The 25,623-nt window shown below is 41.6% G+C and overlaps 1 protein-coding gene across 1 annotated transcript in view; it reads right to left on the reverse strand.

The window, feature by feature from the left end:
• Positions 1 to 11,852, reverse strand: part of LOC149221888 (root phototropism protein 2-like) — a gene marked incomplete at its 5' end in the record, with an annotated part of 57,494 nt that extends 45,642 nt beyond the window's left edge. Inside the window, 2 exons of the mRNA XM_089387509.1 lie at positions 9,722 to 9,843; positions 10,265 to 11,852. Coding sequence (XP_089243635.1) covers positions 9,722 to 9,843; positions 10,265 to 11,852 — 1,710 coding nt within the window. The remainder of the gene's footprint in view (positions 1 to 9,721; positions 9,844 to 10,264) is intronic.
• Between the last annotated feature and the right edge of the window lie 13,771 nt (positions 11,853 to 25,623).

Below are 25,623 nucleotides of genomic sequence, written 5' to 3' on the forward strand. Positions count from 1 at the left end.
TCGACTAAGACTATTGATTTTCCAACACCCAACTTCTTGATACCCATCTCCACCTCTTGTACCATGAAGAGTTCAGTATCAATGTTGACCAAGGGGGGAGGGTCAACCTTGGGAACCTGCTCATAGAGTTGACTTTCATAGTCAAACCATTTAGAAGCTATAATATTATTTCCAATTTGTATCTTTTACAGTTGGAGCTCCTTCCAAAATAATTTGGGATTATTTTTCCCAACGAAGATTAGTTCTTCCCTCCTTGAAACCATGAAATCGGCCTTTTTCTTGCTTAATAAATGCTTGTAAGCTTTGAGCTTTATGTTATCCTTGTTTGACTCTTTACACATTCTCCTTGCCTTTTTGCATTCCCCGTCAAACCAAGCATTAACCGGAAAGCAATTTGTATCGGACTTCTTAATTTCTGCTCTTTTGCACTTTGCAAGTGTGCATTGAATTAAATGTGTTAATCCATGACTATGAAGGTTGTGAATTGTCATTTTCTCCTTCTCGAAGAGCCTCTCTAGCGTCATTTTGAAGGTATTACAATTTTCTGGGGTCAAAAAATTCTGCACTGTGGGGGATTTTGTTGGGCATGCTGAATTTTTGACTCTAATTGTTTCTTTCCAATCCAAGAGAAACATAAATGAATTGCCTTGTGATCTAATTTCAAGTCCCGCAGCTGATCTCCAATCAAAACTTCCTCCATTTTCTCACACAAACCATGCGAGAAAATTACATAATCTACCACACTTGCTCCATTGTAAGTATTGCAAGTGAAATTACCGGACTTTTCCCATCTAGTCAAGCCATTGCAAATGACTATATCAAAGGCCCCACATAAAGTAAGCAATTGTTCACCAAAGAGATCGCAGCCCTTGTCCTCTGAAATTCTTTCCCACTGATGATTACTTTCTTTTGTAAGCCAAATAGGGTCACAATCATCTTTACAACAAAGAATGATAGCTTGCTCACTTGCAGTCCTAGCATTGAAATCAACCACTATAAGGAATTCACTTAGCTGTGAATATGTTGCAATATCCGCTTTTAAGGCTGCAAATGGATCTGTGTGGTCAAGCCCTCCAACTTTGTAGATTTTTGAAACCTGCAGTGCAAAATAGCATGCTGCAATTCTAATGTGGTTTCCATTTTCTTATATTTTAAACCAAATGAATTGCTTATTTGAGTCTTCTTTTTCTAACTGCATGAGACGACCTTCTTTCTCCCTTACTAAAACCATGATACCCCGTGCCCTTTGCCATTCCCTGTTGTCTTGTTCCACACTGCCATCTTCCAGTATCCTTCAAACAGAGGTGTCTTGCACCCTTCATGCTCGTGTGTTTCTATGAGGTAAATTATGTCTCTATCTTCCGTAATAGGCCCTAACCCAGGTCCTCGTCTCCATGGGTAACCTCTGCAGTTCCAACAAACTAATCTTATGGAAACCTGGGTATGGCTTGATTGCTATTTATTTTGACATGCAAGACTCACATTTGAGTCTTCATCCCTACTTTCCCATATTGACCTTGCTTTCTAATTTCCAGTTGAATAGTTTGTTGCCTCTTCTTTATTACCATCTTGATGCTCTGTTTTGGAAGGAGGTCCAAATCGCGCTATCATAGCTTTGCCTTCAAAAATCCATGCTCTCTTGCCTTCATCTCTTACTGCCCTAACCTTTAAAATTTCCTCCCTTCTTTCCTCCTGTTGTTTTACAGTTAAATCTTCTTCTAGGAAAAAACGAAAACCCCTCAAGAGATGTTTCTTGCTTAGAATGATATATTTATCACGCAAGCTAGGCATAATGACTTTTATGGGCCTAGACCTCTACCCGTTAAACTTACCCACCCTCCATGCTTGGCATATTTGTCCTTGCCATAGCAACTTGTCTTTCAAGAAGTCTCTTGCAAGGTCAAGAGTACATTCATTTTTCCCATAGTCTTTCACCCCTTTAATAATTATGTTTGCTGCCCTATTTTGTCTTTCCTTGCCTTCACTATCTTGCATGTTGTCAACCTGAATATTTGTTTCTCCTTCCTTATTAGCAGAATTGCTAATAACTTGAGCCCAAGTTTTGGAAACTTTGGTGGAATCTCCTTTCGTTTCTTCTCTTGCTTTCACTTTATGGTTGTTTATTTGGGCAATCATTTTCCCTTTATCCTGGGATGATTTCACATTCACCACTTCTGTACTTTCCACTACAGATTTCTTTATGTTTTGCACATCCGCCTTCATGCGTTGCCATTTTGTCTTCCCTATCAGGAGAGCTTCCTGTAGCAATGCCACTTGTTCTTTTAAAACTTTATTCCTATAGATATGACACCATGGAGATTCAACGAAAGTGAAAACTGACAATTGTGCCCCTCCCGTGGGAACATCAATGACAATAAAGCATCCACATAACAAATGTATTGTCACTCGCCATCCATGGAACAGACTCAATCCTACATTGTCTCTATATAGAGGTATAGTAGAAACCATAAGCGAAATAGCGAGGAGGGTACTTGATATATCTGGTTTATGCAAGGGGCCCACACTATTACCCTATGTTGCCACGTAACCCAAAGCAGTTTTGTCAAAACAATCAATAGCGGACCCCCCTTCTTTTGTTAAACTTTGGATAACGGGGGTCACACAATTTCACTGCATCTATCAATCTTTAAGCACCAATACCTACCATTGAAAACAATAGGGAATATAACTTGATAAATAATTGCCACAATGAATTCCTTGGCATACATGACAATCAAACATACTTGGACCAAATTTAGCTCTAGCAAATCAAAACACCATGGACAGCTAAAAAACAAACTAAAAATAGCTTCCCACAATGTTAATTGCAAATTTACAGTATAGTTTGTATCATACAGCACGTTACAAAAGCAACCAAACTCATCTTTGCAAGTAGCTCAATTTGAACAATTATCAGAAATAATCTTTATCAATGCCTTACGACCATCTTGTCAAAGCCATATTATTCACAACGTTGCAACTATTCATTGGAGCCTTTCTGACCTTTCACACTGGAGAAAGGGAAGGTTGGCAGTTTGCAATAAAAGAAGGACATCCAACGCTAATGTGTGTTGCAGAAACCACGTTCGGTTTAGTTGGTTCAAATTGATTGGTACACTAATATCATATTTCTCTAGGCTACCCTTTAGACATGTGTATGCCCAAATTAGGAAATTAACCCAACATAGGTCTTCCACTACAAACAAAAACCAGTCTCGGGAAAAGCACTGTAGTGAGGAGTTTCATATTTACACATCCATTTACTGATCCATCTCCTCATTGTTATTAGCATATCCTCCTTAAATTCATGACAAAACTCTTTCATTGTTATGACTAACACTCAGTGGCTTTTGTTGGTGTAATTTAAAACCCTAGAAAGGATGGACCCATAGTGCTATAGGTGCATCAAAACAATGATTCTCTTCTAAAATTGGAATCACCAAGATATGATATTAACATTCGTTATATGATACAAGCCCAAAAGATCTTCAATGCACCTCAACTATGATGCAAGGAATATAGTGAGATCTCTTCTGATCAAATCCTAATCACCATGAGGATGAGAACACCCAAATAAAAATTGTAAAAGAGAAAAATGCAATAGATTCTGATGCAGGAATGAGACGTTCGTTGAAAACAAAATGACGAAAGAGAGAGGTAGGACTAAAACTTTTAGTGGGTCTTCATGTCAAAAATTTGTTACAACATAGGTTCCACCTAGGGACTACTTTCCCCTTTGGGATGCAAAGAACAGTAGACTAGGTATCTTTAATCCTTTGGGCATGGAATCATACCAATCCCCATGAATGAATTCTACCATTTTCAAATATCCTGGAACCCATTCTATTTATACTATACAATCCACACAATGCGAATTGAAGCAATTGCAATTTCTTTGTATGTTGAAGCAAACCAAAAACCAACTGATCTACTGCACACCAAATGCTAACAACAATCTTATTCAATCACACACTCCTACTGTAATCAACTGAAACTATGCCCTATTAAGTGTAATCAAACTTCCAGTGTAACCAAGTGAGGAGTGGATTATCTGACAGACCACCTTGCATGCTGCCAGCGAAAAAGATAAAAAGAATATACAATATGAAACTCAAATTCCATAGACAATTTATACTTACAGCTGCAAATCAGTAAGCTACTGAAACACACGTCATTGAAGAACTCTGAAACTATCCTCTGTATATATCGAGATTTGTTATCATTGTTGAGAGGAAGAAAAATATGCTGATGAGTGTAATTATTACTGAGCCTTGAGCTAACAGAGATTTGTTATCACTGTTGAGAGGAAGAAAAATATGCTGATGAGTGTAATTATTACTAAGCCTTGAGCTAACACAACAACGAATACTTCTGACACCTTGAACCAGTGGAATTTGCAACCCATGGAGTCGCCAAGCAAAACAAAGTCGAGCCGCCAGGTGAATGAGATGTAGCTTATATCAAATGTCTAATCCTTATTCACCAAACAATAGTTGATCAATCAACTATTGTTTTTCCAGGGAAAAATCTCTTCAGTACTCTCTTCCCCAGCAATGGTGTCAAATGTTGTATTTATTTCTCGAAGATGATTTTTGGTGGAAATCGTGTTAAAAAATCAACTCACCCTACTTTAGGCTCAAGCTGGCCTTTGAACCAGAGGGGGCTCCCTCAAATGTTACGAGGCTTATGATTGTCGTGGCAATGAACAGTAGTCTTTTAAGCACATTGGCCAAATTTAGGGGTTTTTAGAGGTGGTTGCTTAGGGGTTCAAATCCCTGCTTAAACAAATAAATCCCTCTCTTTTAGAGAGTCCAATCTAAATGCCAGCATCTAACCATGACACAAAAATGACAACTTTAAAGATAAGGAAAGAAGACTAAAGAAGCTATCAGCTAACAGTAATACTCATTCTGCTGAATATATAAGCCAACTAATAATATTAGAAAGTGTCAAGAAATACTTTCAATAGCTCAACAATAGCACAGATTGCAATCATATAGAAGGCATCAATTTTCAGATGTAGAAGAACTAACATAAATAGACAATTTATTTAGATTGCTTAATAAAGAACATAACTCTGCGGGGGAACTAAGGGACGTTGATACTTAGCCTAGCCTCTCTTTAGAATCCGCACAACTTCAAACTGTATGAAGGAAAAGATGATGAACACACAGGAAAGCACTTATACAGAGAACAAAGTCTGTCATAAATTAAAACCATAACTGAAAATATTAGGCTTTACAAAAAGTACAAAATCTTTGAGTTCCCAAAGGCCAACCATTTTTTAATCAAAATGAAAGAATATATAGAAAAACATAATCCTGAAGTTGTTACAAGCTTTCAGGAACAAAATTCTAACAATAAAATAAAAATAAAATAAATCTTAACATAATTGTATGAAATCTGGAGATGCTCCATTAATCGTTGATTCTGTTCCTTTAAAATCTGGATTAGAATCTTTGAGGGTTGAATACTCTGCCACCTGTGTCTTTCAAGTGCCTTTGAATGGCATGGAACTGTTCATTCAATTCTTGACTAGTTGATCTTTCTCTTCTTAAATATGGATATTAACCATTGTCCTCCGAAAAGCTATGAACTACCCTTTAAAACAGGGTCAAGTATACCACCTATATCATTTGATTGCCACCGTGAATCACCTTTGAAAATTGCAAGCAAGCATTAGATGATCTACTTTTTGCATTTGAGTCGAAAATAAATTTGCACAATTTATGGCTTGAAATTGATGATCTTCAATTATTGGAAATCTGGAATTATGTTGATCTTCTACCTTTAAATCTGAAATGACCTCCCTTAATCCTGTAACTGCTAGGAGTTAAATCCCCTACCCATGAATGATCTGTCTTATAAATAGAAGCGGATGTTGTACACCTTCCTTCTCAATTCTTCGACCATTACTCGATCTTCCAATTTTGTAGTGCCATTAGGTTTGTAACTATAGGCAACTTCATTAACTAGTGTCTTATGTCTAATCGGTGTTAAAAATATAGAAACAATAATTGTTGAGTGATCATGATGGAATGAGTTATTCACTTTCAGTGCAAATACAATAGAAACAAGAACTACAATGTATAAAAATTAGAATATAATATGATTCCAATGCTTTGAACCAAGAAAACCTTGGTGTGAAACTTCTTTGCTGGTCTCTCATTCAACAACAAAACACGAAATACTTTTGAAGACATGTCTTTCAGTATTGGTAGAACATTATTTCCTTCACTACCAGAAGTTGCATCTTTAGCCCAACACAATGTGGATGCCCTATTCGATATCTTGTTCTAATCCTTGCCAATAATTTGATCGATTGGATATAAGAGAATGTAGCATTGATTTTGTAATATTCCTAATTAGCCATGGCTAATTGGAATATTCGATTTTGCTCAATTTTGCCTTCTATAGCTATTTATAAATAAAAAGGTGAGGGGGACATACTCACTTCATGAATAAAGACACTCCCTAATAGCACAACGTTGTAACTTAAAAGGTGAACCAAGGGGGGCCAAAGAACCACGTAGAGGAGGGGCCCACGTAGACACTTGGAGTGACTGCGCAGATGGTGAGAAACACGTGGCAAGGGGAAAGCTACATTGGAGGAGGTAAGCCTTGGGATCGAGAGAGGCCAACACTATAAAGGAGAGAGGAGCCTCCTCATTTTGGCATTCGATTATGTGCATTTGAGCTAGTCACTTCAACTTAGAGCACGCTGGCTGTTTAGCTAGTCTGCAACACTGTTTAGTGCATTGAGTGTCTCCGTTCGGAGATCTCACCCTTAGCCCCGATGGACTTCGAGTGCTTGCTCAAGCAAGGTATTTCCATCAGTGTTTTTGCAGTAATTTCATCAGCATTTCGCCAGGTGGATTGAGCATCTTGGATGACTGCGCAGTCTTGAGAGGGATGACGCAGTTCTGTCTGGCAGGAGTTTTGGATTGAGGTTTTGCAGGGGGATTTGTGCTGGGAGGTTGAGCAGGGGATCAGCCCTTGCATATTGGAGGATTTTGGCAGAGTTGTCGTGGGTATTATTTTAGTAGCAGCGCAGAGCCTTGAGAGATTGCGTGGGTCCTCAAGGGGGTGATTTTCGGGGGTCGGCCATTTCAGAAAATCTTTCTGGGTTTTTTGAGTAGAATCCAATTCCAGAGTTTCAGAATTTTCTGAGGAGGGGAACAACCCCAAATCCTCATTTGATTTCCAGTAGCAGCAGCAGCACGGCAGTTCTCCAGCAGCTTGGACGCAATTCAGAGAGAGGCCATTCCTTTGTTATTCTTAGTGTATTTCTTCACTTGCCTTGTGCAAGTTGAGGTGCCATCTTTCTGATCACCTCCTGTACTCATTCTATTACTCAGTATAATAAAATGGCTTAGCATTTCTCTTTGCATCTTTTGAGTATATTTCATGCTTATATTATTATATGTTACACCACTGTTATTTTTATCATTTTGAGCTTCCCGGTTATTATATTATTTGTGCGTATTTGGTTGGAGTTTACTGAGGTAAAGGGGAAAATCTCTGAAACGGGATATTACAGTGGTATCAGAGCATAGATCTGGCTCAGCCTGTGGAGCTAGTAATCTATGACACCGGGGGAAAAGCCCTATATTTGTTACAGAGGTAGGAGATGTTAGCGCTCAAATCTGCCTCAGGCTGAAGAAGGCAAAACTCGAGGCAACGTCAAACCAAGCTCTGCCTCGTAGCTAGCCCTACGAGGGCAGGAGAGGGCTCTCTCCAGTCAATCTCGATAAAATGAGCAATAGGGTGTGAGATGACTTAAAATGGGAACTGATTTTAGGCTAGTAAATAGATAAGAAAGGGTATTTTGATAAATGACTGGGTTTTCTGGGCAGCGTGGGATCGAGAATAGCATGAGCAGGGAAATTAAATCCGAGACACAGATTATCTTAGGAGGCAAGGCAAGCAATAAATTTAGCATTCAATTTTGAAATTATATGGAATGAAAAGAACGCTGAGAGGTTGACAAGGGCAATAGATGAATCCTTATCAAACAGAAGAAAACACAAAACATGAATACCTTCCCAAGGCAGAGCAGCAAACTGGATTCTGCCTTTCTCACTTAAAAGTATTCATTTAGAAATGATTATGAAATGAAATGGAAACATAACAAGCTACATATGAAACAAAGGAAAAGACAAATGCTGAATTCACACCACAAGAATCTCAGGAGTCAGAGCTGTATCTTTTCATTAAATCCCTGTCAAAAACTGTACAGTGAAGTTTTCCTTCACAACTCTCCCGCTATGTGCGTTAGCGCTCGAATCTGCCTCAGGCTGAAGAAGGCAAAACTCAAGGCAACATCAAACCAAGCTCAGCCTCGTAGCTAGCCCTACGAGGGCAGGAGAGGGCTCTCTCCAGTCAATCTCGATAAAATGAGCAATAGGGTGTGAGATGACTTAAAATGGGAACTGATTTTAGGCTAGTAAATAGATAAGAAAGGGTATTTTGATAAATGATTGGGTTTTCTGGGCAGCGTGGGATCGAGAATAGCATGAGCAGGGAAATTAAATCCGAGACACAGATTATCTTAGGAGGCAAGGCAGGCAATAAATTTAGCATTCAATTTTGAAATTATATGGAATGAAAAGAACGCTGAGAGGTTGACAAGGGCAATAGATGAATCCTTATCAAACAGAAGAAAACACAAAACATGAATACCTTCCCAAGGCAGAGCAGCAAACTGGATTCTGCCTTTCTCACTTAAAAGTATTCATTTAGAAATGATTATGAAATGAAATGGAAACATAACAAGCTACATATGAAACAAAGGAAAAGACAAATGCTGAATTCACACCACAAGAATCTCAAGAGTCAGAGCTGTATCTTTTCATTAAATCCCTGTCAAAAACTATACAGTGAAGTTTTCCTTCACAGCTCTCCCGCTGTTTGCCAGAACTCAGAACCCTCCACAAATGATTTTTCATACCATAAATAAACTTCATTGGTGGGAAAACAAATCGATAAAAAATAGGGAGCTGGAACACCAATCGAAGAAGATAGGAAAAGAGTTGTCCATCTGTGCTGGCGACAGAACAACGTTACATTATTCCATTTGAAATCTCTGATGACCATTTGGAAAGGCATACACTGTAACTGTAGACCCTTTGAATCATAACTAAAGTCCAAAAATAGGAAATCGAATCCCATTTCTCTGCTGGGGTAGATATTATTTGTTCTAAATTTGGCTTTTGGACTTTGACCTTTCACCTTCGCTTTCCGTTTGAATGAAACCAATTTTTAATAAAACTGGTCTTTAAATAAGATTTCACCTGAACAATCCCAGCTGCAATTTACCAAGCTCAACACGTGTTTTCAGTTTGAAGACATTTACTTGTGTCACCACTGTTTGATTACCAGCGCATTCCGTTCTTTCCAGATATTAGATGTCTTACGAATGGTTCCATTTCCACTGCAAGGTATATCACATAACATGCGATCAAAAAGTAACTCTGTCATATTTTCTGTATTGGGGCCATTCATTCATCTCAAGTCTTCCACTACCGTTATCCTCTGAGAAAAGTATTTTCAAAGCTGTTCTAAGACCAAGGATCCGAAGTTTCCCCCACAGCCGACATTTTCCATATCCAACACAGTCCATTAAAGCACTGATATTTCTTCAATTCCATATCTTTGTATGTCTGGTGTGAGTTTCACTCTTACTACTCCAGCACAATAATCCGCTTGGCAGCTTGCTTACCAGGTTCATCAACAGGAACCCATTTCCAAACTGAAGCTTTTTCATGACCATCATAAGCACTTTAATCATGCTTTCATTCTGGATAAAATATGTACACTGTATTGACACACGCTGCTTCCAATCTGAAAAAATCCATAAAGTAATATACTTCAACCACTGTTTCTACCCAAAAAAGGGGAAAAATAGGCCAGGAAAAGGCGTCCCTCTGTTTTACATATTTGATGTACATTAATCAGCTGCTCGGCGATCTTCATGTCAAAAGGTAGATGCATGCTGTTAATCTGAGTCGCTTATAGTTCTCTCCCTGAACCACAGAGACAGGGCATCTGAGCCTGGATTATCATCTGATGGTGAAACCCCATGGGCTGGGAGAAATCAGGTCTGTAGTGCCTCTATTGCATCTTCCCAAGATTTCAACTCAGTTCTATGGGTTTCCAACAATCGTATTAGGGTCTCCACGATGTGTTTTTCATCCACACCAATACACACAATCCACAAAAGCAATTGAAGGAAACATGTGAAGCTATGTTTGGAAATTCGTACAAATGGAGTATCTTCTTCTTCTTGTGGGTAACTTTTGTGAAGCATCATCTGCATCAAAGAGGTTACTGGAGTCTTTGGAAGAATTGCGAGCAAATGGATTGAATTTCCGAAGCTTTTTGCTGACAGAAGAGAAGAAGGAAGATGAAGTCTTCTTCTGTTGCTGTTGCTGTTGGTTATTGTGGAGATCTCTCATATAATTTTTCATTCTTGCCACTTCTGTCTTTAACTCTTCATTCTGCTTCCACAGAGCAGCAACGTTTGCATCAGTGACAGCCAGAGGTTTGGGTGATGGGCATTGCTGAGCATCTGCTTGCCCATGATGATTCAAATTATCATCGGGATTGGCAGTAATACTGCGAGTCTGGAGTTTATCATAGAACAACACTTGGACTATGAGATTCACGGGGAGGCGTTTGTTCTCAGATGCATGAGCTCGTGCTTCTTGTGAGAGTCTATGAGAATCCATTACGCTGCAGACCTTCTCACGTTCTAGCTCGTCTAAGGAAGGATGGGCCTTTAAGTAAATGTCGATTGCACGGTACAACCCGTCATCCAAATCCCGGGCTACTTTCGGCATCAATTTGGGCATAGCAATGAAATTCTCAACGCTAAAATTCTCAGCAGGAGCTATAGCCGCCAAGTACCCATCCATGGTCCCGCACACCTTAGAGACGGAAGGGGAGCAATAACCATCCGACTCATCTGAAAACCCATTTCGCTTCTCCACCTCTAGAAAACTCATAACAATTCTAAAGATACTATCCAGATTAGAGATGGCCCCAGCGCTATTAATAGAAGATATTGTAAGCAGATCGTCTTCTGTTGCCTGGTCCAATTGGTAAGCAATCTTGCATTCTAAATCCATCCTGCAGTCTTCCTTGCTCTCCAAATAGATAGCAGAACGCAGCAAACTGCAAAGAAATGATACAGACGTGGTGTTTCGCTCACTGGGTAGTAGACTGATAATGGTCTCTAGCAGAATCCTCTGCTCCTTCGCGACTTCAGAGGCATTACTTGCTTTATCTTGGCTTCTCCTTCTAAATACAATGGTATCAGAGGGATGTTCACCCTGATGAAGAATTTCCCATCTTTTAGAATCATCTTTACACACTCCCCAATGGAGCACAACATCACCAGGAGGGTCAGTGTCAAAAGACACCAAATTTAGTTTTTCTTCAGTAATTTTCTGAACAGAAACTCTTAGAACATTCTTAAGTACATTTTCCTTTGAAAGCTTGTACTCTTTACAAACACCGTCACCAATTTGATTGCTGGTATTGGCATCTTCAATCTCACTTCCATTTTGTAGAGTTTGTGGTGGGGACTCCTTGGACTTGAGGAACATGCCTGACATCCAATCAAGGATTCCTGGCCACACTTTTAAACCTGCACCATTGCTGGGGTCATAAAAACTTTTTGGTATAGCTTCTGCAAGAAGAACCTTGAAGTCTTTCTCACCGTCTTTGAACCATGTTGCTGTGTTCTCATTCTTTAACAGAAATTTAATAGCTGCTACAGAGTTACTATTGTCGATGCTAATCTGCACATAACTCAACCGTTGACCTTCTGGAGACTCTTCCTGCACTAATGGTGTAATTGTAGTGGATCAAGTATATATGCTACAGAGCGTGGGGGGCACTCAGGAACCAACTCTATATGAATCGCTCCATATTCAGTGTCCAATGTGCCACAATTCCCACACCTTTCCCATAGAGGAGCCCAGATGTCCATTCAACAATACTGGACGACGTATGTACATCAGGAGACAGTGGATCATCTAGCTTCTTCAACCAGTACTGTAAAAAGGCTCTAGAAAATTTTGATCAACCAATCCTACCTATTGAGATGCGCAACTGTTTGATGCAGCAGCAGTTTCGGGAGATACAGTCCTTGTCATTCCATGATACTGCTGGTGTTGTAACTATGTTTGCGCAACAGCTGATCGAAAAGGCCGAAATCGCTGCTGTCCATAGTGGATTTTGAAACTGAGTTGACATTTTTGACATTATAAATCCTCCTCTTCTTTCCAAACGAACCCAACAAGCAATTTAAAGATTGCACATCAAAACATAGGAGGCGAAATTTGAGTGAGAAGTGGTAAAAAAAAATTGTTTCAGGCCTGTGCGCCGCGCACCAGCCCAATGCGTCGCGCCTGGTGAGTGCGCCGCGCCAGTGTTAATTTCACACTGCGGAGGAGCACCCCATGCGTCGCGCGGCCCATGTGCGCCGCGCCTTCTTCCTATGCGCCGCGCAGACTCATAAACACCGTCTTGGTCTGAAAAATCACCAGTTTTGCTCTTCAATTTGAAACTTAACTTTTCTCTGAGATTTTCCCAATAACTCTTGATACAAATGGGTTAATAAACTTGGAGGAATCTCATATAGAAATTATTTTGATCTTTGTTTTCTTAATAACCCATTTTCTTGTGTTTTGATCTTGACACTTTTCCCATTTTCTAATATAATTTTGTCTTTGGTTTCCTTGCTGATTTCTGAGCTTGAATGATGGCTTTTCTTTGTCTGCTTGCAGGGATGGTGGCACTGCTAAAAAAAATGAAACAGGGCTGCCATTGTAGAATTTGAAACATTTTGACATGTTACATATTTATTACAAAAACACATTTGATGATTTCTTCTTCAAAACAGGGTTTTGAAGAAGAATCAATCTCGCATTATTGACGATAACCATCTTGCAATAGAAACTCACTGAACCTTCCTCTAGTCCGCAGGCATTATTTCACACTTCTGGAGACAAAACCCTGGACTCAAGGATTAAAATGACCCTTTTTGACCAAACTGGTATTTGATGACTGCAAATGTCGAGAAATGAACCTTGGTGAATTCGACTCTAACAGAAGACTGACAAGACTAAGTCTAACAGGAGATACAGAGACACTGGGCATAGGTTGGAGAACACTTACGAAGAGGGAGACTGCGTTCCGGTGGTGGACGCAGAACAGGAGGAGCTTGTGGTGTACGCAGATCAGAAGGAGCCTGTGGTGGACGCAGAGCAGGAGGATCCAATGGCAGATGAGGACGGGAAGAGATTTGCGGAAATGCTCCTCAAATCAGTACAGGATCTGTCAAGGCAGATTGAGGTGATGGGGCAGAGATTCACCGCAGTAGAGGCTAGACAACGTGAGAGCCCACGGGTTTTCCAGGTTGGTGAGGGGTCGAGTGCATCCCACCATTTGCCAGAGCAGTGTGATACTACTCAGCAGGTGGCCTCACAAGCCCCTACACGCTCTGCCATGCCCACTTTCTTAGGAGAAGACACGGGGGCCGAAGCCCAGCAGGAGGCAGAGCCCGGTCATATGGGCGATTATTTTGCAGAATACCAGGTCTATGGGCAAGAGTTCAGGGAGGCTCTCTCATTCAGAGACTTTGTTTAGCTCCAGCAGGATAGTAGACCCTGCGACCATCACAAAGGGTACCGGCATTATCATGATGGTGACACCCACCGTGCAGCTAGTAGATTCCACTTGCCTATGTTTGATGGTTCATCAAACAGTTCGGCAAAGTCTTGGGAGGAGAAGCTGAACATTTACTTCCAACTTAACCAGATGTCGAAAATGGAGGCCATTAAGGTGGCGACATTACATTTGGATGGTGAGGCCCAGGATTGGTGGTTCCATGGGATGGTTACACTCAGACACTCCACAGTGACGACATATGCCGAGTTCACTAGGAGATTGATGGAGAGGTTTGACCGGAGGGATCTGGAACAACACTTTGTGGAGCTAACGAGGCTCAAACAAACTGGGAGCCCAGAGACCTACATTTCAGATTTCTTGAGGGTTTCAGTGATGGTGCCAGATCTATCTGCGGCACGAAGGATCTACATGTATGTTGAGGGGTTAGCAGAGCCACTTCGGGGTCTAGTCAGATCTGCTAGACCAACCACCCTTTAGGATGCTATTAGCAGGACCCGGGACTTACAGGATGTCTTACCCAGGACCCGGACACCTTACCCCCAGCGACAGGCTTTTCAGCCTAAGGGGAAGGATGTGAGGATTCCGCCTCCGAAGGGGAATCCAGGACGAGTACAGATTGATGATGATGCTAGGAGGGAGTTGAAGAAGAAGCAGTTGTGCTTCACCTATCAGGAGCCGTGGGCACCGGGACATAGATGTGCTACTTGCAAAGCACATTTTATTGAGGTCTTCTCCGAGAGCAGCGGGGAAGAGGATGAGCAGGATGATGTGGAGGCGGGAGGTAGTCATGTCGCGCAAGATCGTTTGCCACCTCCACCACCAGCAGCAAGTGGTGCAGCGTTTGCACCTACCGGAGGGGCCCTTGCAACATTGTGAGGAGTTCCCAGGTATTTGACACTCCGCGTACGGGGGATAGTACATGGCCAGTGGGTATCAGTTTTGGTTGACAGTGGGGCAACCCACAACTTCATCGATGCACAGATGGTTGAGCGGAGAGGTATACAGACAGAGAGCTTCGATGGCTTTTCAGTTTTGGTCCCAAGATATCAGACCATGGTGTGTACTCGTTATGTTCCAGAGTTACCAGTGACGATGAGCACCTACACACTGACTGACCACTTTTTCGTGGTCGATATTCCGGACACCAACATGATATTGGGTGTTCAGTGGCTTATCACTCTAGGGAAGGTCACGACAGATTGGAAGACCCTAGAGATGTAGTGGGATGATGAGAAGACAGGGAGGCATGAGAAGATACGGGGACAACACACATATTCGCCTCAGACTGTTTCGGCTCATCGGATGGAGGCAGTCTTCCGGAAGGAAGAGGAAAAGTGGGCAATGGAGCTATGTGCATCAGAGGCAAGGACTACAGGGCAGACAGTGCACCCAGAGATATAGTCCATCCTTGACCGGTATGCCATAGTATTTGGGGAGATTCCGCCAGAACAGCCACCGGACCAGGGGTTTTAGCACACCATTGAGCTTGAGCAGGGCATACAGGCAATGATTACTACCCCCTATAGGCATCCCAAGGCCTATCGGGATGAGATTGAGCGGGCCATTCAGGAGTTGTTGGCTCTTGGGTACATTCGGCCGAGCACGAGTCCTTTTGCTTCTTCCGGGGTGTTGGTGAAGAAGAAGGACGACACATTGAGGATGTGCATTGGCTACACGGCCCTGAACAAGAAGACCCTGAAGAACAGGTACCCCATACCCAGGATCGATGAGTTGATGGATGAGTTGAGAGGAGCTCGGTTCTTCTCAAAAATTAATTTGAGATCTGGGTACCATTAGATTCGCGTGAAGGAACATGACATTCCCAAGACCGCCTTCATGTGTCACTATGGGCGCTTTGAGTTTTTGGTGATGCCCTTCGGGCTAACCAATGCCCCAGCTACATTCCAGTCTTGCATGAATCACATCTTCCGCAGTCACTTGAGGAAGTTTATGTTGGTATTCTTTGATGATATACTCATTTACAACAGGACTTGGGAGGAGCATCTCCAGCACGTTGAGACAGTGTTGCACATCTTGGAGGAGCAGCAGTTCTATGCCAAGCTCTCCAAGTGTGAGTTTGGATTGACGGAGATGTTGTACTTGGGACACATCATAGGGGTGGACGGAGTGAGAGTCCACGAGGAGAAGATTAGGGCCATCAGAGATTGGCCGGAGCCGAGGAACGTGACGGAACTTCGGGGATTCATTGGTATTTGTACTTACTACCGAAAGTTCGTCAAGAGTTTCTCACAGCTTGTTGCACCCTTGACAGATTTGACGAGGAAGGGGGCATTCAGTTGGTCGGATACAGCGCAGCGAGCCTTTGACAGGCTCAAGGAGGTAATGAGTAGCTGCCCAGTGCTTGTATTGCCAGATTTTTCACAGCCATTTGTTTTGGAGTGTGATGCGTCGAGAGAGGGGATCGGCACAGTATTGATGCAGGGAGGTCACCCTATAGCCTTTGAGAGCCAGATGCTGGCCATCATGCATGCATTGGCCAAGTTCCGGCAGTATCTAGTGGGTAACAGGTTCAGGGTGAAGACTGATCACAACAGCCTCAGGTTCCTTTTAGAGCAGAAGCAACTATAGGAGAGGCAACAGAAGTGGATCAGTAAGATCCAAGCATATGACTTTGACATTGAGTATGTCAAGGGTAAGAACAACGTGGTAGCGGATGCCCTTTCACGTAGACCAACCACGTTGTCTCTTATGAGCTTGGACGCAGACTGGAGGGCTCGACTCTTAGTAGAGTACTCCAAGGACAGATTTGCATGTGAGGTTCTGGATGGGTAGGTGGCGGATGACAGGTACAGGGTGGTCGATGAGATCATCTACTACAGGGACCGGATCTTCTTGACTGAGAGATCTCAGCTCAAGAAGAAGATACTTCAGGCATCACATGATTCACCATTGGCAGGCCATCAGGGGTTTACCAAAACCTACAGGGCCATTAGAGAGAGGTTCTCATGGAAGGGCCTCAAGGAGGACGTACTCCAGCATGTCCGGGAGTGCGACATGTGCCAGAGGAACAAGGGGGAGATCAGCCAACCCGCAGGACTATTGCAGCCTCTTCCTATTCCGGAAGGGAAATGGGAGAGTATTTCGATAGACTTCATCACAGGGTTGCCCATGGTACAGGGCAAGGATTGTATCTTTGTCGTCATTGATCGACTAACAAAGTACGCACATTTTTTCGCCATATCCGCACACTACACAGCAGCACAGGTGGTCGAGCTATTCTTCAGAGAGGTCTTCAGGCTACATGGTCTTCCTAAGACCATCATCAGTGACAGGGATAGACGTTTCATGGGCGGGTTTTGGCAGGAGCTTTTCCGGTTGGTGGGAACGGAGTTGAGACCAAGTACCAGTTATCACCCACAGACGGACGGGCAGACAGAGATAGTTAACAAGTCGCTGGAGGGCTACTTGCGTAACTATGTCAGTGGGCAGCACAGAGCATCGTTGAAGTGGCTGCATCTGGGGGAGTACTGCTACAACACTAAAAATCACATGTCCATCGGTATGTCACCATTCTATGCTTTGTACAGATATCATCCTTTATCTTTTGCTGACGTGATGTTTGGTGCTAGTAAGGCTCCGAGAGCCAAGATTTGGATCCAAGAGAGTCAGGATATTCTCCGAGCTCTCAAAGATAATATGGCTACAGCGCAAAACCAGCAGAAGCTGTATGCTGACAGGGGTCGGGTGGAGAGACAGTTTGAGGTAGGAGACCTGGTCTACCTACGATTATAGCCATACCGACAGTCGTCACTGAAGTAGAAGGGGGCTAAGAAGCTCAAGCCCCGCTTTTATGGGCCATACAAGGTGATACGCAGAATTGGACAGGTTGCATATGAGTTGGAGTTGCCCCAAGGCAGCAAGATTCATAACATTTTTCATGTATCATGCCTGAAGAAGGCATTGGGGCAGCATGTGACAGTGACAGATGAGCTACCACCCACGGATGATGAGGGGCATTTGGTGTTGCAGGTAGAGGCTATTATTGATACCAGGGAGAGGCGGCTGCAGCGCAGGACAGTCCGAGAATTCTTCGTGAGGTGGAAGAATTTACTGGATGAGGATGCCACTTGGGAGAGTGAGAAGATCTTGCAGCATCCATCACTTCAGTTGCTTGAGGACAAGCAACATTTTGCTAGGGGAGACTGTAATATTCCTAATTAGCCATGGCTAATTGGAATATTCGATTTTGCTCAATTTTGCCTTCTATAGCTATTTATAAATAAAAAGGTGAGGGGGACATACTCACTTCATGAATAAAGACACTCCCTCATAGCACAACGTTGTAACTTAAAAGGTGAGCCAAGGGGGGCCAAAGAACCACGTAGAGGAGGGGCCCACGTAGACACTTGGAGTGATTGCGCAGATGGTGAGAAACACGGGGCAAGGGGAAAGCTACGTTGGAGGAGGTAAGCCTTGGAATTGAGAGAGGCCAACGCTATAAAGGAGAGAGGAGCCTCCTCATTTTGGCATTCGATTATGTGCATTTGAGCTAGTCATTTCGACTTAGAGCACGCTGGCTGTTTAGCTAGTCTGCAACACTGTTTAGTGCATTGAGTGTCTCCGTTCGGAGATCTCACCCTTAGCCCCGAGGGACTTCGAGTGCCTGCTCAGGCAAGGTATTTCCATCAGTGTTTTTGCAGTAGTTTCATCAGCATTTTGGCAGGTGGGATGAGCATCTTGGATGACTGCGCAGACTTGAGAGGGATGATGCAGTTCTGTCTGGCAGGAGTTTTGGATCGAGGTTGTCAGGCCAGGGTAACTCCAGAATGAGCGGGAGAGAAAATTGATGATATTATTCATTAGCTAACTTATATTTATATACATAAATACAACGGATCGGTTCATCTTCTAGATGACTGTCCAGTTCACCCATCCGTTTCGGATTAGGTGTCAACATTCCCCCCCTTAATCTGAAGGGATGTTGGTAAGTCCAAGCATCGTTCTGAATCTTTCAAGCTTTTCTCTTCCAAGCGCTTTGGTGAAGATGTCTGCAATTTGCTCGTTTGTGGAACAATGACGGAGATGGATTGTTTTGGCCTCAACATGATGTCGGATCAGATGATATTTAGTATTGATGTGCTTAGTACGATCATGGAACTTTGGGTTCTTGGCCAACTTTATTGCAGATGTGTTATCAATCATGAGTGGAGTTGATTGTATTTGTTTTACCTGCAAATCTTCAAGAATTTTCCTGAGCCACACAATTTCTTTCGTTGCTTCAGCTGCTGCCACATATTCTGCTTCTGTTGTGGAATCTGCTGGTACTGATTGTTTGCGTGATCTCCAGGAGACAGCTCCTGATCCAAGACTCATAGCATATCATGAAGTAGATACCCCAGTTTCTTTGTCTCCATCGAAGTCTGAATCAGAGTATCCAATCAAGTTGAAGTCGTCCACCTGTGTATACTTGATTCCAAGGTCTTGAGTTCCCTTCAAGTACCTTAGAACTCTTTTTGCAGCAGACCAATGTCCCTCATAAGGCTTTTGCATAAACCTGGAGAGGATTCCAACAGCAAATGAAATGTCTGGTCTGATAGTAGTGAGGTAGATGAGACTTCCTACAAGTTGTCTATACTTTGTTGCATCCTCAAATTCCTTTCCTTCAATAGATGTGAGCTTCAAGTTTTGTTCCATTGGAGTACAAAGGGGATTGCACTCTGTCATGCCAAATCTGTTTAACAAATCTCCAATGTATTTCTTTTGAGAAAGAAATATGGACTTTGGATGTTGGGTTACTTCAATGCCAAGATAGTAATGAACATAGCCCAAATCAGTCATTTCAAAAAAATTTCCTAATTCTTTCTTTATGGATGCAATATAGCTTTCATTGTTCCCTGTCATTAAATGATCATCTACATATACCACAAGATATACAACTGTTTTGCCAACTTTCTTGACAAATAAAGTTGCATCATCAAGATCAAAATGATTGAAGTTGAGTTTCAGAAGATGCTCAGTTAGTTTTTCATACCAGGCTCGTGGTGCTTGTTTGAGGCCATACAAGGACTTCACAAGTTTGCATACTTTGTGTTCATGTCCTTTCATAGCAAATCCTTCAGGCTGGGACATAAAAACATTCTCTTTTAGATCTCCATTCAAGAATGCAGTTTTTACATCCATTTGATGGACTTTCCAACCGTTTTGAGCAGCTAGTGCAAAGAGTGTCCGGATGGTGGCCCATTTTGCTGTCGGAGCAAAAGTTTCCTCATAATCGACCCCTTCCTTCTGTGCAAAACCTTTTGCCACAAGCCTAGCTTTGTGCTTGTCAAGTGAGCCATCAGCTTTGTATTTGTTCTTGTAGACCCACTTGCAGCCAATTGGTTTGGTTCCAAATGGAGGATCAACCAGCTTCCAAGTGCCATTCTTTATGAGGGCATCATACTCCTTCTGCATCGCTTCTTTCCATTCATCATGAGAAGCAGCTTCTTTGAAGGAAGTTGGTTCAAAATCTGTAGACAAGTTCAATTCACAATCATAAGTAACATCCATATCAACAGGTGAATTAGAGTTATCTACATCACCTCCATTTTGTCGGTTTGTATTTCTGGTTCCTGTTTTTCCAATTTCATCAGGATGAACACTTTCAAGTGTCTTTGTCAGCCATTTTGGGGGACCTTTCTGAGATGGTCCAGGCTGCTCTGTTGATTGAGTTGGGTCTGAATCAAGATTGAGTCTCCCAATTCTATCAATGACATCACTTAAAGCATCATCCGTTGTTGGAGTGTCATGCAGGGGAGATTGTTCTTCAGAAGAAGATTCCACATGTTGATCTAGTATAGGAATATCCCCTTCAAGATGTGGAATCTGATTATCAAACTCTTGAAATGATTTCGGTTTTGTGAATTTATCCAAGTGATCAAGTTGCCGCTCAACAACACTGTCAGATTTGGATGATTCAAGAAAAATGACATCTCTAGATAAAACAAACTTTTTATTTACTTCATCATAGAGGCGGTATGCTTTAGATGTGTTTGAATACCCCAGGAAGATACACTTACGACTTCTAGCACCAAGTTTGTTTCTATGTACCTTTGGTATTAAAGCATAACAGGTGGAACCAAAAATCCTGAGATGTTTTACCGAAGGAACATGTCCATACCATAATTCATAAGGAGTCTTGTTTCTTATAGCACTAGATGGACATCTATTCTTTATATATGCAGCACATAGAACAGCATCAGCCCAAAACATTGTCTTTACATTTTTGAAGAAAAGCATGGATCGTACCATATTCAAAATTGTTCTGTTCATTCTTTCAGCTACACCATTCTGTTGAGGATTATAAGGCACAGTTGTTTGATGTTTAATCCCATGTTGGCGAAGATAGTGTTCAAATTCATTTGATGTATATTCTTTTCCTTTATCAGTGCGAATAGACCCAATATGAGATTGTGCATCATTTTCAATCCACTTATGAAAATTCTTGAATGTTTGAAAAGCATCAGATTTGTTCTTCAATAAGTAAACCCAACACATTCTGGTGTAATCATCAATAAATGTCATGGTATATTTATTTCCATTTGCAGAAGGAACAGGCATTGGACCACATAAATCTGAATGAATAAGTTCAAGCTTCCTATGTGCTCTTGAATGTGAATCATGAAAAGATTGTTTGCTATGCTTTCCTAGAATGCAAGCATCACATTGTTTATGTTTTCTAGGAATTGTAGGCAAACCAGCAACACCATTTTTATTCAACAAGCGGAGACTATCATAGTTTAAATGTCCAAATCTAGCATGCCATAATAAACTTGATGGAAGTGTACCTTCTTCATGATGAGAAATATATGAAAAATGTTGTGCATGAGCAGAGGTTCCTTGCAGTTTAAGAAGTCTTTCTTCTTCTATACCCCTCATGACAAGTGAATGGTCAGATGCCTTTCTTACCTCAAGCTTTCCATCAAACATATGAATGGAGTGACCTTGCTGGCGGATGTGGACCAGGGACAGCAAGTTTCTCTTGAGCTGTGGGAGATATAGAACATGATCCAGAAGAAAGTCTGGAAGACCAGGCAGTTTAAGCCTGATTGTGCCAAGCCCTGATGGCTTGATTTTTGACTGATCTGCAAAGTATATTGCTCCATCAACATTATCAGTGAAATCTTCAAAAAAATCTTTCCTATGAGTCATATGACAGGTTGCTCCTGAATCAAGCAACCAGTCATTTTTCGAAGAAGCAAGTGAAGCATTAAACAAATCTTCATTTACTCCAATGTTACATTGTGCCTCAATATAGTGAGCGGATTCAGGTGCTTTACCTTTGTCTGTGTCATTAGTTTTACCTTTCTGCTGATTTCTTCTCTGCTCAACTTTGTCCCATGGTAGCTTGCATGTAGAAGCATCATGTGATCCATTTCGTTTGCAGCGAATGCAATGCAGATCTGCCTTTTTTGCTTGAGGATGTCTGCCCCCCCTGCCTCTGAAGTATCTTCCTCTTCCTCTTCGTCCACCTCTTCCTCTTGTAGAATCTTGAGCAGGATGCTTTTCTTTATGAGCAAGGCAAACAGTCTCTTCAGAAGATTCAGGGACTGTTTTCTTTCCAAAGGCTTTCTCTCTTTCAGCAAACTTTTTCACAAGAGAGTCAAAGGTTATATCTTTAAGATTTCCATTTGCTTGTAAAGACTCAAGATAATTGGAGTAGGTAGGATAGAGTGCTTTGAGAAAGGCAATAAGAGAGATATCCAGCTCAACCTTAGTGGATTTAATATCATGCATTATAGACTTTATTTCAGATGCAAGAGCAAGAGGATCATTATTTTTCAGTTCAAGAGTGAAAAGTTTAATCATGAGCTGAACAACTTCAAGTGCAGAATGTGTATCATAGAGTTCTTTCAGCTTTTGTAAAGCTTCAAAGGCAGTGGAATAGGATGAAATATGACGACTTACTTCCTCATTTACAGATGTTGTGATCAATGCATAGGCTTTGCTGTTCTTGTTTTCCCAAATGGCGAGTTCTTTGTCTGATGTAGGCTGCACTGGGTCTTTGTCTTCTTCTCCGACACACACTCCTTTCCACAACTCATTGTAGATGAGGGTGTGTTTTACCATCCGGGACCATTCAGAATAGTTCTCCTTGCCAGTGAGAACTATTCCGACCATAGAAATGATTGAATGCATTCTGTAAAAAAATATTTCTGCTTGAAAAAAGAAAACTTCCTTACAGCCTTATGCACTATATTTTTTTTTTTTTTTTTACAAATCCCTCTAATGTGTGACAGAAGGCATCAGAATTTCATTGAAATATTATATCACTTTATGCTTCAATACAGCCTTATAAAAAACTGTGCAACTGCCTACACTTTATGCTTCAATACAGCATTATAAAAAACTGTGCAACTGCCTATTTAAATCCTCTAATACTTCACATTCCATCTCCGAGCAATGTCATGGAAAGCAATAAATGACCTTTTCAAATTTTGATTACCAAGGTAATCAAAGATTACATATGCAGAGATCAATACTCGATGCCTTGAACTGCGAGTGATGATGAGAAGCCGAAGAATGTCTATGAGAAGAAGAATGTCTATGAGAAGAAGCCAAATAAAAAATGAGATGCATCATCCATACATCCGCAGACGGGAATGCATCAGGCAGGCATGGGAATTTCATAGCAAATATACTTGACAGTTGAATTTACCGTTGAACCATCTGTGTTATCCTGTCTAGATCTCTTTCTGCAGCAGTGGTATATTGACAGGTTGCTCCTTTGTCTGGACGGGAGTTTTGAGGGCTCCGACAATGTAAAAACAATGTAAAACACCGGCACAAAAAAATGAATGAATTCAGATTCAATAAATCAAGCCTTCTTGCTTCTGATTCGGCGGGCGAGCTGAATATCTCTGCGCCATTCACGCTAAGCGCTTCACCATTATGCCCAAAGATAGGCCTCCGGATGAGCAACTTGGGGACTGGACTGCGGTATTTATCAAGCTGAAGCGATACAACTGTGCAAAGCGGTATTTATCAAAGCTTTACAATTAACCATAGAAACATACTCTCCACAAAACAGATGAAGATATAAATTCAAAGATATCATTTACCACTCACTGAGCACCTGAAGCTATACATCTGTGCAAAGCGGCAGAAAAGCTTTACAATATAACATAGAACACTGTCAGCAATAAGGGTAAGAGAACCAACATCTCGTGATAAAAAAAGGGATGAGAGAACCATCAATCTGCAGTGCATTAAGGGTATCACTTCAGGTATAACCGATACATTCAGTATCACTTCAAAGAGTTTTAATCGAACCTGTGAGAAGGTCAATCGTTCTCATCTGAAATGCGCAAGGGAGCTCTCAAAAACATAACCGATACATTCATGGAGGGGCAGCGTTGGCAGTGTCAGGTATTCAAGCGCAGAGAGGGGCAGCGTTGACAGTGTCAGGTATTCCTGCACGAAGGCACCAAAAAAAGGGTGTAACAACGCTTATGCTTCTATGCATTCAATAACAAAAAATGCACATTCAGCAGGGCAAAGAGCGCAGTGTCAAGACAGAGGGCGCAGAGGCAGGAGTTACAGCTATTTTAGGGACTGGGACCTGTGCTCTGATACCATGTCAGGCCAGGGTAACTCCAGAATGAGCGGGAGAGAAAATTGATGATATTATTCATTAGCTAACTTATATTTATATACATAAATACAACGGATCAGTTCATCTTCTAGATGACTGTCCAGTTCACCCATCCGTTTCGGATTAGGTGTCAACAGAGGTTTTGCAGGGGGATTTGTGCTGGGAGGTTGAGCAGGGGATCAGCCCTTGCATATTGGAGGATTTTGGCTGAGTTTCAGGCAGAGTTGTTGTGGGTATTATTTCAGTAGCAGCGCAGAGCCTTGAGGGATTGCATGGGTCCTCAAGGGGGCGATTTTCGGGGGTCGTCCATTTCAGAAAAGCTTTCTAGGTTTTTCTGGGTTTCTTGAGTAGAATCCAATTCCAGAGTTTCAGAATTTTCTGAAGAGGGGAACAGCCCCAAATCCTCATTTGATTTCCAGCAACAACAGCAGCACGGCAGTTCTCCAGCAGCTTGGATGCAGTTCAGAGAGAGGTCATTCCTTTGCTATTCTAAGTGTATTTTTTCACTTGCCTTGTGCAAGTCGAGGTGCCATCTTTCTGATCACCTCCCGTACTCATTCTATTACTCAATATAATAAAATGGCTTAGCATTTCTCTCTGCATCTCGAGTATCTGCTTATATTTCATGTTTATATTATTATATGTTACACCACTGTTATTTTTATCATTTTGAGCTTCCTAATTATTATATTATTTGTGCGTATTTGGTTGGAGTTTACTGGGGTAAAGGGGAAAATCTCTGAAACAGGATATTACAGATTCTATTATGGAATCCTTGGTACATAAAGAATAAATTGAATTACATGAATTTGGAAACCAATCATTTAGTCCCATATTAAAATTTGGGTTCAGACTTATGTTTCCCACTTATCCCAGATTATGTCCTGCTATCGAACTCATCCTTTATGATAATATCAGACCAAATATGAATTATGTCAATTCAGAAGATCAAGACCAACTAAAGGTCCTTCCAAGTAAAATATAACTCTGCATGGCAAGTTTTTCGAGGAAAGTGCCCCTTCAAGCTTTTCCAATCTTTTTCTTTGTTATTACCTTTTTTATAGCCTGCTAATTGCAACATAGATATTTAACAGCAGTGCATAATACCCAGAATTTTCAGGTTTGTAATTTAAAAAAGGATTATGTCACACATTCTCCTCGTTCAATGTTGCTACAAACTGTGATAAACGCTCATCCCTTTCCAATTTGAAAGCTTTACGTGTTGCCTTTGACTCTGCAGATATTATCACTTGATTTAGATCCTTGTACAGGAGATATTGGGTGCTTGTGGGAGTAATGGAGATGCCATGTGGATTGTCAAGGTGAGTGCC

Source organism: Pinus tabuliformis, chromosome Q (genome assembly GCF_031772625.1).
Source record: "Pinus tabuliformis cultivar Carrire ecotype Pingquan chromosome Q, CPIR1, whole genome shotgun sequence".
Lineage (NCBI taxonomy): Eukaryota > Viridiplantae > Streptophyta > Pinopsida > Pinales > Pinaceae > Pinus > Pinus tabuliformis.